General features: G+C 46.3%; 1 protein-coding gene across 12 annotated transcripts in view; it reads left to right on the plus strand.

Annotated features, from left to right (window-relative positions):
* cntrob (centrobin, centrosomal BRCA2 interacting protein) overlaps positions 1–18181 on the plus strand; it is a 49683-nt gene that overhangs the window by 19299 nt on the left and 12203 nt on the right. For 11 of the 12 annotated variants that reach the window (XR_015754355.1, XR_015754356.1, XR_006310314.2 and 8 more), the window contains exons 7-14: positions 546–662; positions 3526–3624; positions 5298–5534; positions 7147–7293; positions 8794–8927; positions 10204–10329; positions 12568–12739; positions 15539–16310. Coding sequence is in view for 7 of the 12 variants with exons in the window: in XM_043683474.2 (XP_043539409.2) it covers positions 546–662; positions 3526–3624; positions 5298–5534; positions 7147–7293; positions 8794–8927; positions 10204–10329; positions 12568–12739; positions 15539–16310 (1804 nt within the window). In the remaining 5 variants the exon portion in view is untranslated. The remainder of the gene's footprint in view (positions 1–545; positions 663–3525; positions 3625–5297; positions 5535–7146; positions 7294–8793; positions 8928–10203; positions 10330–12567; positions 12740–15538; positions 16311–18181) is intronic. The other variant, XM_043683475.2, reaches the window with a different exon arrangement.

An 18181-nucleotide genomic window follows, 5' to 3' on the forward strand; every position in this document is an offset into this window, starting at 1 on the left:
AACAAAAATAAAAATTGTTGGTAAAGCTCAGCAACACCTGTGGCGAGAAATCAGAGTTAATGTTTCAGATCGAGTGATCCTTCCTCAGACCTTAGAAAACTCTGATTTCTATTCACAGATGCTGCCAGACCTGTTGAGGTTTTCTAGTGATCTCTATTTTTGTCTAAAAAAGACGAGAGGTATTTTTCTTAACATAGAGAGTTGTTTGTATGTGTAATGAACTTCCTGTGGAAGTGGTGGATGTGTGTACAGTTACAATGTTTAAAAGTCATTTGGATAAGTACATGAATTGGAAAGATTTGGAGAGATATGGGCCAGGAACAGGCAGGTGGGACTAGTTTGGGGGGGGGGATCATGGTCAGCTCGGACTGAGGGGTCTGTTTTTGTGTTGTATGACTTACACTTAGGAGGATCAAGTGGAACTGGTTTAATATTCTGGTGGGAGAAACAAAATGGATTCTTAAAACTATTTATCTCTTTGCTGGAAAACAAATTTGCTCCTGTGGTTTTGTTTTGCATTTGTCTCTTTTCCCCTCCACGGACAGACACTGGTGAAGGTGGTGGATGGTTGGAAGAAACACGATTCAGAGAAATCGGAAGCCATGAGGCAACTGCAGGAGGATCGCGAGGCGGCAGAGAAGGGGCGCAGCAAGCAGCAACAGGTAGCAGCAGCTTTGTTTATGAAGAGGGGGTGAGATGTCTGTGCAGTGTTCTCTTCCTGCCTCTGTGTCCATGCTTCTGCCATCACCTACCACAGCACCATCCGAGACACGCACACGCACGATGCGGGCACACACCAAGGATCCTTGAATTCCTTTTCATCCTGACCTCCATTCAGTCAGTCGCAGAGTCACACTGGGACTCTGCTGCAAAGCCTTTTGAAAGCCTCCTGGATGCCCATCTTTTCCCCCATTAGGTTATCAGCAGCAATTTAAAATTAGAATTTGGATTCTTGTCTCATGTACTCAAATAAGTACATTGAAAAATTTACAGTCACCATTAAACAGCACCATCTTAGGTAGGGATTCTTAAGTATAAGTTCTTAGTGAAGAAAAATAAAGAAATAAAAGTCCGACAGTACAGACCAAATTAGAATTTGGTCAATAAATCAGAAAAAAATAAAGAAATAAACATTCAGAATAGCAGTCTTTCCAACCCAGTTGCTACCTAGCCTGTAGACTGTGTCGGGTTTCACCTCTAGGAAGTCCAGCTAGGCTGACAGACTGACACGCTAGGCCGGGAGACGGCCGCAGCGGGCCGCCGGGAAATCGCCGAGCCGAGCTGCGGTGAGACCCCCACTTTGTGTCCTCGGAGAAGCTGCAGCACCAGGCTGCTGAGAGACCATCACACTGAGCTGCGAAGAGACCGTCACGCCAGGCCAATAGCTGGTTCCATGCTGAGACCAGGACGTCAGGACATTGCTGAGATGAAAGGAAGAGAAAAGAAATCACAGATGAGAAAAAAAAAAGAAACCGACTAGCTTTGGCTGGCGAGTCCTATTTTGTCACCATCTTGCATCAATATGTGAGCTCCAGGACCTTCATGGGAATGTTATCAAACTTGTACACCAAACTCTATAAGCAGGTATTAAGGATCTTTTTAATTCATCCAGATCTTCCTAGCCCTCCATTTCCTAGGGAATAGAGGAAGGGGAAGGCCATTCAGCCCATTGAGCCTTCTGTGCTGATCAGGTACATTCATAACTGATCTTATACCTCAACACCATTTCCTGCACTATCCCCAACCACATTTAATTGCTAGAAATCTTTTGATTTCTGTCTTGAGTATAGTCCATGGCTGATCTTCCACAGCCGTCTGGGGTAGAGAATTCAATGTCCTCCGAGTGAAGGAAGGCCATTCTGAGGCTCTGTCCCCTGGTTCTTGATTCTCCAGCCAGGGGAACCATCTGTCCTGCACCTACTTTGTTCAGCCCTATAAGAATTTTCTATGTTTGAATGAGAGTTCTCCTCTGATGCATGATGCGAATGCTTTCCATTTTAAGGATATTGAGGCTGTCTCTCCCATGGTGATGATTACTGAGTCTTGTCAAAAACTCCAGCCTGGACCTTGCCATGAATTGGGAAACGGATGTCTCTGTGACCCTTTCACCCCAGGGTGACAAGTGTGTTTTTTTTTGAAGAAACTGGTTTCTTAAGGAATGCTGCCACTCAGGATCCTAGCTCCCTTGTGTTTCCATGCTGCTAACACCTTGCTTTAATGAAGATGGTCTCCAAAGGGCATCCCATCCAGACCTACCTCCTAACCCAATTACCCTGCATTTCCCATGGCTGACCCACTTAGCCTGCACATCCCTAGACAGTGTGGGGCAATTTAGCATGGCCAATCCACCCTAATCTGTGTATCTTTAGACTGGGAGGGAATGGGAACACCCAGAGAAAACTCATGCAGAATATGCAAACTCCACACAGACAGTCACCTGAGGGTGGAATTGAACCCTGGTGCTATGAAGCAGCAGTGCTAACCACTGAACCATTGGACCACCAGTGATATGGTATTAACATTTGTTATTGAAAGTTCAAGGGAGGTTTTCATTTAGATATCTGGACTAATGGTGACGTCAAAGTGTTTTAAGCAGGGAGTTATTCTAGTTTGGGAAGGGCCGTGGAAACACATTCAATAGCAGTCTTCGGAATGGGGAATTAAATGCTTGACAGGGAAAACTTGCAGGGCTACAGGGGAAAGGCCAGCTCTCAGAAGCGATGGGCTGAATGGTATCCTGTGTAGTAACATCCTCATAAGGCTGAATGCTGATGAGTTGGAAACTTGTGATATAATGTTAGTGGTTTTCCCAATTTTCTGCACCCCTCTTTGTGTTACTGTTGGGTTGGCAGCTTAACAATTCATATTACAAGAGAAAGGTGTGCTGATTGACTGGCAACTCAACTTTGTTTGACCAAGGTTTTGCCATGTAGAAAGCCACAAGGAATTTTATACTTCCTGAGATGTTGGGTAATTCAAAAAAAGCACAAGGCTTGAATGTATTCTTTTGGTTTCAAAGAAATAGCCCTTGCATATGAATGTATCTTGCTTCTAGTTAATTGTCAATCCAGTCAGAAGCTAACGTTGCCATAGTCCTATAGGAGCAAAGGGAGAGAGAGAGAGAGAGAGAGAGAGAAAGGAAAAAAAAAAGAACTGGTGGTAGTTTAACTTGAGGGTCAGGCGATGGGAGAATTTGAGAAGTAGAGTCCTTCAGAGTAACCAGTGCAGGAATTGAGTCTATGCTATTGGCATCAGTCTGCATCACAAACCAGCCATCCAGCCAACTGAGCTAACCAAGCCCCTCTTGGGTAAAGTGCACTGTTTGAGAAACTAAATTGATTTTGTCACTGTTTCCAGCAGTGTTCAAGACTCAACTGTTCTGCTGGTTCAGGGTATCAACTGGGTTTGGGGTCACAGTTCCCCAGTAAACTGTAGCCAAAACCTTGTTGAAGGACCACAGAGAGAGTTGTTGCATCCAACAGAAGATGATGATAAAGTGACGCAGCATTTCTGCTTTCTGCCCAGGCCATGTTCAACTTGGAACAGCGTTTATCTCAAGCAAACCAAACCATGATGAAGGAGCAACAAGAAAGGGGTCTGCTGGAGGAGGAGCGGGGCATGTTGGTAAGGAAAAATAAACATTCCCGGCTTGATACCAACTATAGAGAGTAATACCATTACTGTGAACTGTATGAACTGAATTAAAAATTGGGTGTTTGAGAACAAATCCTTTTACAATAGGAAATTGGCTTTTACACGAGTAACAATGTTGAGGGACTGAAATCCATGCCGGGTCTTTGGAAGTGCTGGAAACGAGATTGGCGCTGGTCGCTATCCATGGTCCTGAACACACTCACGAAACAGCTGCCTTGGTTTTATAACGTTTAAATGGGAGTAATTGTGAAGAAGACTGTTACTAGAATCCCTACTTCCAAAACTAGCACAAGGTATATGATTAGATTAGATTAGATTACAGTGTGGAAACAGGCCCTTCGGCCCAACAAGTCCACACCGACCCGCCGAAGCGCATCCCACCCATACCCCTACATTTACCCCTTACCTAACACTACGGACAATTTAGCATGGTCAATTCACCTGGCCTGCACATTTTTGGACTGTGGGAGGAAACCGGAGCACCCGGCGGAAACCCACGCAGACACTGGGAGAATGTGCAAACTCTACACAGTCAGTCGCCTGAGGTGGGAACTGAACACAGGTGTCTGGCGCTGTGAGGCAGCAGTGCTAATCACTGTGCCACTGTGCCGCCCACAATAAAGGCTTTTTGGGTCCAAGGTCAGGGGTTAACTTGTATGGGAGATGAAATATTACTTGAGTAAATATAGAAATTGCTGGAAAAGTTCAGCACGTCTGACATAGATGCTGCCAGACCTGCTGAGCTTTTCCAGCATTTCTATATTTGTTTCTGCTTTACACAGCATCTGCAGTTCTTTCAGTCTTAAGTAAAAGCGTTGAATTATAATTTAGCCCCATGAACACCTCTCTTTTGAGCCCCACACCAGAGACATGAAAAAATAGTGTTGGCTAACATGCCTGTTCCAATACTGAGGGAGTGTTGTGCTACCAGAGGTATCGTCTCTCAGGTGATCTATTAAACCAAGGTCTAGTCTGCTCTGAGAATGTCTGTCTGGAGTATGTGTGCACGTTTCTGGAGATGGTCTTAAGCTTGTGACCTTCTCACTCAGAAGTGAATACAAAAGAGGAGGGTAAGGGGCGAGAGACAGTAAGAATGGACATAAGGGAAGATAAAACATAGGAGCAGGAGGGGACCTTTCAGCTGTTCAAACTTACAGTCCCATTCAACCAGGCCATAGCTGATCTCCCATCTCAGTGCCACAATCCTCTCCTATTCCTGTACTCCTTAACCATCTTAGAACATAGAAATCTACTGAACTGGATCTTGAATATTCTCAACAAATGATTGATCAACCATGGCTGTTTGAGGTAGAGAATTGCTAAGAATCATAAACTTCTGAGAGAATTTCTCCTCCTCATAGTTCTAAAAGACTGAGGCCCCTTATCCTAAGATTGAGTTCCCCTTTCAAATTCCAACCAGATCAACATCCATGCAATAAAGCCCTCTAAGAATTTTGTTTCACGTTTCAGTATATTTGGTCTTCAGTGAAGTGGCGATGACTTATTTACAATGCACTACGAACAGAAATGTAACGATGACTTGATTTTTCTGGTCTTCCCCACCGACGTTTGGTGCCCCTGCCCCACTCTGACCTTTTCTCCTTGTTTCTTCCCCTTCCCCTCCTCCACTGCCTCCCCCATAGGAGGAGCAGAACCAGATGCTGCAGAAGGCTCTGGAAGTGGAGCAGCAGCTCTGCCTGAGGCTTCAGGGTGACTACGAGGCGGCAGAAAGCAGCAGGCAGCATGAGTGGAAACAAGCTGAGGCATTGCGCACCAAACTTGCAGAGGAACGAGAGGCGAGCAGCCAACGCGAGAAGCAACTGGAGCAGAGGATCACACAGCAGGAAGAAGAACTTCAGAAGCAGCTGGAAAAAGAGAAGGTGAAGTAGGGGGTGGGGTAGAGAGAGAGAGCAAATTAAGAGCGGATAACCATTAAAAAGCGCAAGGTTTCTAATTCCATATCTGAATCTTTGCCAATCAAATGTCTGTCTGACTCAGCCTTGAATATATTTCATGATCCAACCTCAACTGCTATGAGTGGAAGAGAATTCCAAAAGCTAACAAACAACATCCCTTCTCATTGCTGCCTTGACTGAGCAAATCCTTATTTTGAAACTATGACCCTTGATTCTAGTATGCTCCTTGAGAGGAAATAACCCCTCAGAATGTTATTGGTTTCAATAAAGTCTCCCCTCATTCTTCTAAACTCCAGTGAAAACTGGCCCAATCTGCTCAACCTTTATGGAATAAGTCTCAAATATGTGCTTACAAAGAGCGAGTTTTTAACTTGTGGGAGGCGGCCATTCAGCCATCATCCCTGCACTGGAGCTGTGAAAGAGTCAGTTAATCCCACTTTCCCTCTGTCCTTTCTCCACAGCCCTGTAATTATATTATTTTTCCATCCTTCATCATGTATTTATCCAAATCCTCTTATGAATCCGATTCCATCATCTATAGGTATTCATTCTAAATCGCAGCTGCTGCCAAAAGGTAAAGCAAAGTTCTTCGCATTTCTCTGTCCCTGTTCCCCCACCAAATCTCAATCTGGTTCTACCACCTTTTAGTTTATCTCTGTCACCTTCAATTCCATCTATCAATTCCTCCGCTGCCTTACTGGATGTCATAGTGTTGTATAGCAGGGAAACAGACCCTTCAGTCCAACTTCTCCATGCCGACCAGATATCCTGAATTAATCTAGTCCCATTGAGAGTCATAGAAATATACAGCATGGAAACAGACCCTTTAGTTCAACCTGTCTATTCCGACCAGATATCCTAAACTAAGCTAGTCCGATTTGCCAATATTTGGCTCATATCCCTCTCAACTCTTACTATTCATTTACCGTTTAAATGTTGTAATTGTACCAGTCTCCACCACTTCCTCTCATAGCTCCTTCCATACATGCACCACCCTCTGCGTGAAAGTTACCGCTTAGGTCCCTTTTATATCTTTCCCCTCTCACCCTAAACCTATGCCCTCTAGTTGTGAACTTCTCCACCCTGGGGAAGAGACCTTGTCTATTTACGTTATCCACGCCCCTCATGATTTTATAAACCTCAATAAGATTTAAGATTCCTTAGTCACCCCTCCGTTTCCAATGCTCCAGGAAAAATAACCTGAGCCAATTCAGCCTCTCCCTATAACTCAAAGCTCGGTAGCATCCTTGTAAATCTTTTCTGAACCCTTTCAAGTTTCACAGCATCTTTTCTACAGCAGGGAGACCAGAATTGAGCACAGTATTCCAAAAGGTGCCTCACCAATATCCTGTACAGTCACAACATGACATTCCAATTCCTATACTCAGTGCACTGACCAATAAAGGCAAGTGTGCCAATAACCTCCACTATCCTGTCTACCTTCAACACCACTTTCAAAGAACTATGAACATGCACCCCGGGTCCTTTTATTTTCAGTAACAGTCCCCAGGACCCTACTATTAGGTGTACAAGTCCTACTGCAGCTTGAAGCTTTGCTTCTGCCTTTGTTGCACAGGCAACTGCTCAACGTGAGACTCAGCGAGCACAAGACGCGCAGCAAGTCCTTGGAGCTGTCCAAACAGAGCTGCAGAGAGTGGAAATTGAGCTGGACACTGCGAAACGTGACAAGGAAAATCTGGAGATGGAGCTCAGCCTGGTCAAGGTATGAAATTTTCTAATGTCTCGGTTGACCAGAGTCCCTGCCCTGCATATAATCGAACCATGAATGGATAAATAGGAGAAGGAGGAAACCATTCAGCTCCTCGAGCATGCTCCGCCATTCCGTAGGATTGTGGCTGATCTTTGGCTTCAACTCAACTTTCCCACCCACTCCTAATATCCCTCGATTCCCTGAGAGATCAAAAATCTGTCTCAGTGTTAAATATACTCAATAGTAAAAGCACCCAAACCCATCTGGCATAGAAAATTGTGTAGATTCAGAATTCATTGAGCATAAATGTTCTCCTTATCTCAAGACTAAATGACCAAGTATCTCTCTTATCCCAGGGCTGTGTTGTAGATTCCCAGCCAGAGGCAAACAACCTTTGGGTATCCACTCTATTCAGCTGGGTTAGAGTCTTGGCTGTTTTGAGGAGATCGACTCTAAAGAGTATTGGCCCAGTCTCCTCATCCTCTCTGCAACAAGACTGTCATCGAGATGTGCAGCGTGGAAACAGACTCTTCAGTCCAACTCACCCACGCTGTCCAGATATCCTAGCCTAATCTAATCCCATTTGCCAGCTCTTGGCCAGGTATTCCTAACCTCATCTAATCCTGTTTGCCAGCTCTTGGCCCATATCCCTCCAAACCCTTCCTATTCATATACCCATCCAGTTTCCTTTTAAATGATGTGATTGTACCAGCCTCCATCACTTCCTCTGGCAGCTCATTTCACACACGTATCACCCTCTGCGTGAAAAGGTTTCCCCCTTAGGTCCCTTTTAAATCTTTCCCCTCTCCCCCTAAACCTATGTCGTCTAGTTTTGGGTTCCCCATCTCAGGGAATAGACCTTGTCTATTCACCCTCTCCATGCTCGTCATGATTTTATAAACCTCCTAAAATGTCACCCCTCAGCCTCCGACGCTCCAGGGGAACAGCCCAGCCTGTTCAGCCTTTCCCTACAGCTCAAACCCTCCAGCCCTGACACTTTGGAGGTTGTCTGGTGAATTTGCTTTTGCTGAGCCAGTAGCTGGTGCTCGGTAGGACTCCGTGCCTCTGAAGCAGGGGAAAGCCATCCAGCAGTCTTGCACTTAACCCATGAGGCCGAATAGGAGAGAGCAGACAGATGAAGGGATGGAATATAAAGTCATGAGCAGCACAGAAGGAGGCAAATAGGCCCTTTGCGTCCATTTATTTCCATTCTCCCACTCTGTCCCTGGAACTGAAAGAGCAGAGAGGGGGACCGATTTTTCATTGTAATCTACATTTGATTGTCCCTCTGTTTCCTGGTCTTTGTATTCCAAACAGACAACTGTACTAAACTGTCTGAGGCTGACTGAGAAGTTCAGTACTATCTGAGTTAGCCAGGAGGGATGGGACAGGATTTCTGGTCCTGATCTAGACTGGCGAACTCAACAAATGCAGGCTCAGCTTTGAGAGGTAAGCGCCCTGCACTCAAACAAGCCAAGTTGAGTGTTAACGCTGCATGTGTCCCTGCTGCAGGCACGCTCTGAATCGCAGCGGGTCAAGAGCGAGACAGAGTTTAAGATGGCCCTGGAACAGCAGGTGACTGAGCGCCTGGCAGCCGTGCATGAAGACAGCATCCGGCAGACGGCCGCTGTGCGGGAGCAGCTCAGGTAAATGTCCCCCTCCCTCTGCTCGTGCTGGCTATGTTCAGGGAACTACCTCTTGCTGTCACCCACGCCCTCTCTTTTGATTTTCCCAGTTTTGACAAACGATGCTCTCGTACAGTAAAGATGAGAGTAGCAGTTTTCTTACGTGGCTGCTTTTGGAAACACAAATATCAACTGGCAACCCCTTTATTCACCCTGCTGTCCATGATACTTACCCAAACACTTAGCAGCAGAGCCCATGCATGAGGGTTAGCATTTGGAAAGGTAGGGGGCTGGAGAGATATAAATAAATTAATTAGCTTTATTGTCACATATATTCAGATGACTACAGTGAAAAGTTTACAATTCGCCTTGTACGGCGCCATTGTAGGCAGAAAGGTACAGGTTCTTCACCACAAGTTCTTAGGGAAAAAAATTAGAAAATAAAGAATTAAGAAGTCCAGCATTGCAGATTGTTAGAATAAATTAGAAATTAGACAAATAGAGTTCAGAACAATGGTCCTTCTAACCCAGTTCACGCTGGCAGCTAGCCTCCAGTCCAAATGATCTAGAACTTTTGAAAGAGGGCTAATTTTCAAATTTTGCAATCGATCCTAACTTTTGAAAAATTGTAAACTGTGATGAGGACAATGAGCCATTATGGAATCTAGAAAAAAGAATGGTGTTTTCTAAACTGCCCGTTCAGAAATACCATTGCACACCTCTGGAGAAGTTGGGACTTGAACCCTAGCCTTCTGTGCTAGAGGTAGGGATTCTACCACTATACTACAACAGCCCTTTTGGTGAGGGCTGGAAGCAAATGGGTGTATGTGTGGGACTTTACTGATCAAGCGAAGGAGGAAGTGTATTCAGCTATGGATTGCATGCCGTCCCTTTAATCCACGTGAGCTGGATGTCTGCCTTGGCGTCGACCTGTGAGTGGGACGATATTTATTACTGGTTATTTTCTAATCAACCTGTTGAGAAATGTTATTGTCTTCCTCTGGAGGAAGTGGGACTTGAGCTCAGAGCCCCTGATCCGAGTGGGGACACTATCACCTCACCACAAGAGCCCGAGAACTCCAGACTCTGCAAACCTGGAGCAAGTTTTCTGAATGATCTGAGATATTTTCTAATTTTCTGTTCAGATGTGACTTGAATGTGAACCTCCTGGCTCAGAGATACAGATATTACCATTGTACCACAAGATCCCCAAGGATGCTAACTTAAGCTTTGTGGCTAAAACACCTTGCTCTTGTTGGAGATTGTGATATCTGATTTTTCTTGTCCTGCTCTTTAGGAAACAGATCATGGAAATGGCTACACAGCATGAGGTCGAGATGGGTAAGCAGCTAGCTGAGTTCAAATCGGAACTGCAGGAGCGAGAGGAGAGGCACCGTGGCATAGCTGAGGGGTATGAGATCAGGTAGGGGGTTTGTTTTTAAAACAAAATTACTTCTATTTTGCTTTGATTGCCACGGAAGCTCCCTCCTTCTATTCTCCTTTGTGGTGCTTGGCCTTTTTGCACAGCCTGGTATGTTCCCAACTGTCCTGTAGCTTGCGATTTATTATGTGAAATCTTCTGTCCTTGCTTGGTCTGGTTACGTGTGACTCCAGATCTATAGCAAAGTGATTTGACTCTGAAATGACCAAATAAGGCCCTCAGTTCAAGGGCAATTAGTGATGAATGAGAAGTGCTGGCCTTGCCAACGACGCCCATGTCCAAATATTACTTTGGGAATAGTCTGTTGAAGCTCCCAGTATTGGTTACCCACAGTAGAACAGACAATGTTTGGTACGAGTGCACAGCAACAGAAAGTAGGAGTGAACAATTTCATGATGATGAGCATCATGCAAAGCCTCTTAAAATCCAGAGACTCTGTTTAATCAAAGTAAGTAGTCTACCGAGGTCACTGGATCTCAGTCATAGTGTTATAGAGATGTTCAGTGTGGAAGCAGACCCTTCGGTCCAACTTGTCCATGCTGACCAGGTTTCCAAAATGCTCACCGGGTCAGGTGGCATCTGGGCAGAGAGAAAACAAGTTTGTGTTTCAGCTCCATGTCTTCCTTTCAGAGCTGATGGTCAACTCTGAAACAATAACTCTGTTTCTCTCTCCATGGATGCTGTCTGACCTGCTGGGTGTTTCTTGCACTTGTTTCCCCCAATCCCGGCATCCATATTACAAACAACAGTCATTTGGCTCAGTAGACGAGGACAGAGTTTCTGTCATAGAGTCATAGTCAAAGACTTATCCAGCACAGAAACAGACCTTTCTGTCGAATTCGTCTGTGCTGACCAGGTATCCTAAATTAATCTAGTCCCGTTTGTCAGCGTTAAGCCCATATCCCTCTTAAACCCTTCCTATTCATGTACCCATCCAGATGTCTTTTAAATGTTGCCATTGTACTAACCTCTACCACTTGCTCTAGCAATTCATTCTGTATATGTACCACCTTCTGTGTGAAAAAGTTGTCCCTTGGACCCCTTTTAAATCTTTCCCATCTCACCTTAAACCTATGCCCTCTAGTTTTGGACTCCCCTACCCTGGGAAAAAGACCTTGGCTGTTCACCTTATCCATGCCTCTCATCCATAAACCTCTATATGGTCACCCTTTAGCCTCTGACACTCCAGAGAAAAAAGCCTCCGCCTGTACAGCCTCTCCCTCTAGTTCAAACCCTCCAATCCCAGCAACATTCTCGCCAATCTTTTCTGAACCCTTTCACGTTTCACAACAGCTTTCCTATAACAGGGAGACCAGAATTGCGCACAACATTCCAAAAGTGGCCTAACCAATGTCCTGCACAGCCGCAGCATGATCTCCCAACTCCTATATTAATGCCCATTAATGCAGTCTTTCAATCTAGAGTAACGGGTCATGGGTTCAAGACCTATTGCCTCTGTCTCTGCAACCGTTCTCAAACCACCTCCTCTCAAAATCTCAGACTAAGCAAAGCCTTGCAAATTCCTTTTTAACACAAAAAAAGTGAAAACTTTTAAGGAATCAACCCAGAAAATATGTTTTGTTTTCTTTGAAAGCAATTAGCCCTCTGATATAAAACCAAAAGAAGTGCGGATGCTGTAAATCAGAAACAAAAATACAAATCGCTGGAACAGCTCAGCATGTCTGGCAGCATTTGTGGAGAGAAACCAGAGTTAATGTTTTTGGTCCAAAACCTTGAATCTGATTTCTTTCCACAGAAGCTGCCAGACCTGCTGAGCCTTTCCAGCAATTTCTGTGTTAGCTCTCTGAAATCCTATGTTTGTATTTTATTTGCCTACACAGCTCCCCACCTAGATACTCGAGCAGGCCAAGCTTCCCAGAGCAGTACCAAGGAGAGCTGCACCCTTTGAGGTGCTGCCTTTGAAACGGGACAATAGACAGAGACCTCTCAGTTTGACATAGGACCACTGTTACAACAGAAAGCGGTGAAGATTGCCCCAGCGTCCTGCAGCTGACGATTATCTCTTGATCATGGTCAATAGTAAATTTTGATCGCAATCCCGTTCTTGCTCGACAGAGTTTATCTGTTGCATTTTTTGCCTCATAATGGTGACTGCACTTTTTATGAAGTACGCCATTGGCTGTAAGTTACTTTGGGAGGCATCGCATTGACGGGTGCTGTCTAATTGCAAGTCTTCCTCTCTTGCATGACGGGCTGTAGGCTGGCGAAGGTGCAGGAGGAGATGGGCAGACTCCTCACCACTAAGAGGAAGCTGGAGGTGCAGCGAGGTGAGATGGTGATCAAGTTGCAGAGCATGATGCAGACACACTGGAACGAAGCACTGAAAGTGCTGATGTCCGAAGACTCGCCCCCAGGCCTCCAGAGATTCTCGGTACGTGGCCGAAAGATGCCTCACACATACACCCAGTAGACTTGAACACAAGAGTTAGGAGCAGCGAGAGATCATGTGGCCCCTTGGGCCTGCCAATTTGTTTATTTGTAGAATGCCACATTCCCCGTTTGACCTTTGATGTTCTTGTTTAACAGGGTGCGGCACAGTATCTGTGTTTAGCACTGCTGCCTCACGACCCCAGGGACCCATGTTCGATTCCAGTTCAGACCACCATTTGTGTGGAGTTTGCATATTCTCCCTGTGTTTGCGTGGGTTTCCTCTGGGCACTCCAGTTTCATCCCACGGTCCAAGGATGTGCAGGTTAGGTGGATTGGTCATGGGAAATGCAGGGTTACAGAGATCGGGTAGGGGGTGGATCTGGGTGGGATGCTCTTCAGAGGGTCAATGTGGACTCAGTGGGCTGAATGGCCTGCTTCCACATTGTACGGATTATCTGATTCTATGAAGGATCACAATATTGAGGCTATAGGGTCCCCAGATGGGGGAAAAAAAATGTTCTTCCAACTGAAGCTCACCAGAGGGTAATAGTCCTGAGAAGAAAATATCCCTTGACTCCCTTGTTGATCAGAGATCTTTCCACCTCAGCCCTGAATATAATTATTGCCCCACTTCCATTGTTCACAAAACTGACCACCGGAGAAAATATTTCTTCTCCTTTTCATCTTATATGGGAGACCACATGATCTTCCACAAGGAGAAACATCATAGAATCCCTACAGTGTGAAAGCAAGCCATTTGGCCTGAGTCCACACTGACCTTCCAAAGAGTATCCCACCAGGACCCACCCCGATATCCTATCCCCATAACCCTGCATTTCCCATGGCTAACTCGCCTAACCTGCATATCCCTGGACACTATGGGACAATTTCCCATGGCCAATCCACCTTAACCTGCACATCTGTGGACTGTGGGACGAAACCAAAGAATCCGACAGAAACGCACACTAACGTAAGGAGAACATGCAAGTTATACATAGACAGTCATTCAAGGCTAGAATTGAACACTGGTCCCTGGTGCTGTGAGGCAGCAATGCTAACTACTGAGCTATTGTGCCATCCTTAACATCCCTGCTATCCTTTCAGTGCTTTCCCTATCAAGCCTGCTCAGAACCTTGTCTATTTCAATAAGGTCACCTCCCATTCTTCTAAACACTACTGAATAAAGATCCAGGTCAGGCAGTATCCTAGGAGCAGGAGAATCGACATTTCGGGCATTAGCCCTTCATCAGGAATCCCATTGATAAAGGGCTTGTGCCCGAAACATCAAATGCCCTGCTCCTCGGATGTTGCCTGACCTGCTCTTTTCCAGCACCACACTCTTGACTCTGATCTCCTGCATCTGCAGTCCTCACTTTCTCCTGAGTAAAGATCCAAACTGCTTGATCTTTTGTCATAAAGTAAACCCCTTCATCTCCAGACTCAGTCAAGTGAACATTCTCTGACCAGCTACTCGTGCAGTTATATCTTTCCTTCAGTAAGAGACCAGAACTCTGTACTCCCAGATGTGGTCGCACTAGCTCCATGTAGAGCTGCAGCAATACTTTGCTACTTTTTAACTCAATTCCCCTTGCAGCAAATACCAACCTCCCATTTGCCTTCCTAATCACTTGCTGCAGCCACTTGGCTGTGGATGTTTGAGTTGTGGGGACTTCCAGCTTGTCCTACCCGCATGTTTTCCATTGCATTGGACTTGGAATAAAATAAATGAATTGATGCTACAAATGAAGGTGAATGGATATGACCTTATAGCCATTACAGAGACATGGTTACAAGGAGATCAAAGCTGGTAACTAAATATTCAGAGGTATGTGACTTTTTGAAAGCACAGGCAGGAGGGAAAGGGTGGTGGTTCGGAGGTATGGAGGCAACAGCAAAAAAAATCTTTGACCAGAAGCTATAGATTCCATGTTAATGGAGGTCAGAAATAACAAAGGGACGAAAGCACACTGTCAGGACGAGGTTAAAGGACCCCAAGTAGTAGTACTTGGCAGGACAGAGAATAAATCAGGAGATAATGAAGCCTTGTAAAAAGGCAGTATATTAATCATCAGTGACTTTCATCTTCATTTGGATTAGGAAGTCAGAGGTAACCACAAGGAAGAATTCCTCAAGTGTAATCCTTTCTAAAGTGTGGTGCCCACAAGGAGACAGTTACTCCAGCCAAGGCTGCACCAGTGTTTTATACAGATTTAACATAATCTTCATGCTGATGCTTAATTTAAAATGATGAAAAGCTTTGATGGAGGAGGCATTGAGAAGATGTTTCCTGTTGTGGAGACGACCTGACCTAAGGGCCATCAATAAGATGTTAACAAACTCAGGAGGAACCTCTTTTCCAGTTCTCTGGGTACCCATTGCCACTGGAAGTGGTTGCAGTGAATCATTTGGGTACTTTTAAGGGGATGTTGAATAAATAAGAGGGAGAAAGAACTTTGAAGGGAAGGGATTAAAGGAGGGCATAAATACCAGCATGGTCTGAATGGCCTGTTTCAATACTGTCAGTTTGATGTTAAACGTGTTAAATGTCATTGCTGGATTGTACTGTGTTTGTTACATTAATGGGTGCTTACTTTGGTTGCACTGGTTGACAGTCAAACTCCTGGGGTCATTGTAATTCTATGCCTTGCTGCGGAAGCACTATTACTGGAGTGCAGAGGAGTCATTCCAGCTCTGCTATGCCTCTATCCCACGTTACGTTAAGGTAATACAAATGTGTTTTTATTTGTAAGTCATTCTTTGGTAGGTGACAGTTCTAACAACTCTGTGTTAATGTCTCCAGCAGCAACCTGCCCTTCGTCACAACCAAGTGCCTGTTTATACGGAACTTAACCGCACAACATCGGCCTCGGAAGCCATCAACAACTCAGATCTCTCGTCTTCCTCTACAGTGCCTTACCCTGTCCCAACCTCAGACACTGACTGGCTGAAGCATTCCTCCGAAAGCAGGGACACTCATGCGTCTGGCGCCCAAGTGCACAAGAATCTGGTCAAACTGCAGAACTCTACCTGTGTCAGCCAAAGGGAGGAATCCCATTTCTCCACGCTGGCTCCAGATTGCAAGGTTCAGGGAGACAGGATTGAGGGCGGACGACCCTCCTACACTAACCGAGAGGCTTGTGTATTCGTGGATAATTCCACATTGGATGGTCATAGCTTCCATGGTTCCTTTCCTCAGGGCGTTCCCTTGCAGCCTGTGGTACAGGCTCCCTCTCACCAACTGGCATCGATGGCAGCCAAAGACCAGGAGTCTGACCCGTGTCCCAACAACCTCAGCAGACATCGTACGCTGGCTTCAACTGCTGCCGAAACTCTGAAGCCCCTGATGAAAGGGGGAGGTTACCCGCAGCAGGGTCCCCTGCACTGTGGTGACCAGCCACCACTGTCTGGGAACTTGTGTTTCTCTGAGCAGAGCCAGAATCAGTCAATGATGCTCCCTCTGCTGCCCTACCATCCATCATTGGAAGACCTCAGCCAATTGTTAAATTACAGCTTCCTCAGCCACGGCAGCTTCCAGCCTCTGGAGCCACAGGTGGATGAGACCATGGTAACAGGTAAAGCAGAACCTGGGCATAAGAGGTAGCCTACTTCCCTCTGCACCTCTCCCTCTTTGGGGTGGTGATGGCCTGGTGGTCTTATCACTCGAATATTAATCCAGAAATCCAGCAAATGTTCTGGGGACCTGGGTTCAAATCCCACCATGGTAGATGGTGGAATTTGAATTCAACAAAGAATCTGGAAGTAAGAATCTACTGATAACCATGAATTAGTTATTGGTAGGAGATTCTGGATCAGTGGTGCTGGAAGAGCACAGCAATTCAGGCAGCATCCGAGGACAGGCAAAATCGACGTTTCGGGCAAAAGCCCTTCATCAGGAATAAAGGCAGAGAGCCTGAAGCATGGAGAGATAAGCTAGAGGAGGGTGGGGGTGGGAGAGAGTGGCATAGAGTACAATAGGTCAGTGGGGAAGGAGATGAAGGTGATAGGTCAGGGAGGAGAGGGTGGAGTGGATAGGTGGAAAAGGAGCTGGGCAGGTCGGACAAGTCCGGACAGGTCAGGGGATCGAGTTTCTGGAGGTTAGAAGCTAGGATGAGGTGGGGGAAGGGGAAATGAGGAAACTGTTAAAATCCACATTGATGCCCTGGGGTTGAAGTGTTCCGAGGAGGAAGATGAGGCGTTCTTCCTCCAGGCGTCTGGTGGTGAGGGAGCGGCGGTGGAGGAGGCCCAGCACCTCCATATCCTCGGCAGAGTGGGAGGGGGAGTTGAAATGTTGAGCCACTGGGCGATGTGGTTGATTGGTGCGGGTGTCTCGGAGATGTTCCCTAAAGCGCTCTGCTAGGAGGCGTCCAGTCTCCCCAATGTAGAGGAGACCGCATCGGGAGCAACGGATACAATAGATGATATTAGTGGATGTGCAGGTAAAACTTTGATGGATGTGGAAAGCTCCTTTGGGGCCTTGGATGGAGGTGAGGGAGGAGGTGTGGGCGCAGGTTTTACAGTTCCTGCGGTGGCAGGGGAAAGTGCCAGGATGGGAGGGTGGGTCGTAGGGGGGCGTGGACCTGACCAGGTAGTCACGGAGGGAACGGTCTTTGCGGAAGGCGGAGAGGGGTGGGGAGGGAAATATATCCCTGGTGGTGGGGTCTGTTTGGAAGTGGCGGAAATGTCGGCGGATGATTTGGTTTATGCGAAGGTTGGTAGGGTGGAAGGTGAGCACCAGGGGCGTTCTGTCCTTGTTGCGGTTGGAGGGGTTGGGTCTGAGGGCGGAGGTGCGGGATGTGGATGAGATGCTAGGACCCAAGGGCACAGCCTTAGAGAAAAGGAAAGATCTTTTTGAATGGAGATAAGGAGAAACTTCAGCCAGAGAGTGGTGGATCTATGGAATTCATTGCCACAGAAGGCTGTGGAAGCCAGGAAATTGACTATATCTAAGACTGAGGTAGATTTGTTCTTTAGTATCAAGGGTTAAGGGGAGAAACCAGGAAAATGGGGATAAGAAACTTATCAGCCATGATTGAATGGCAGAACAGACTCGATGGGTTGAATGGCCGAGTTTCTGCCCCTATGTCTTATGGTCTTATGAATCCATTATTGATTGTCGGAAAAACCTAGCTGGTTTATTAATGCCCTTTAGGGAAAGAAACTGCCACCCTTACCTGGTCTAGCCTACATGTGACTCCAGACCCAGAGTAATGTAGTTGACTCTTAATTGCCCACATTCCATGTGTGAATACCCCTCCCTCGTCTCCCTTTCCCCCCCACTTCCCCATCACACCCTGCTCCCCCCCATCCCATTCTCTCCCCCCCCATCCCATTCTCTCCCCCCCATCCCATTCTCTCCCCCCCCATCCCATTCTCTCCCCCCCCATCCCATTCTCTCCCCCCCATCCCATTCTCTCCCCCCCATCCCATTCTCTCCCCCCCCATC

This window comes from Chiloscyllium plagiosum, unplaced genomic scaffold (assembly GCF_037043375.1).
Source record: "Chiloscyllium plagiosum isolate Xiang-an unplaced genomic scaffold, Cpla_swu_hap1 HiC_scaffold_44, whole genome shotgun sequence".
Classification (NCBI taxonomy): Eukaryota; Metazoa; Chordata; class Chondrichthyes; order Orectolobiformes; family Hemiscylliidae; genus Chiloscyllium; species Chiloscyllium plagiosum.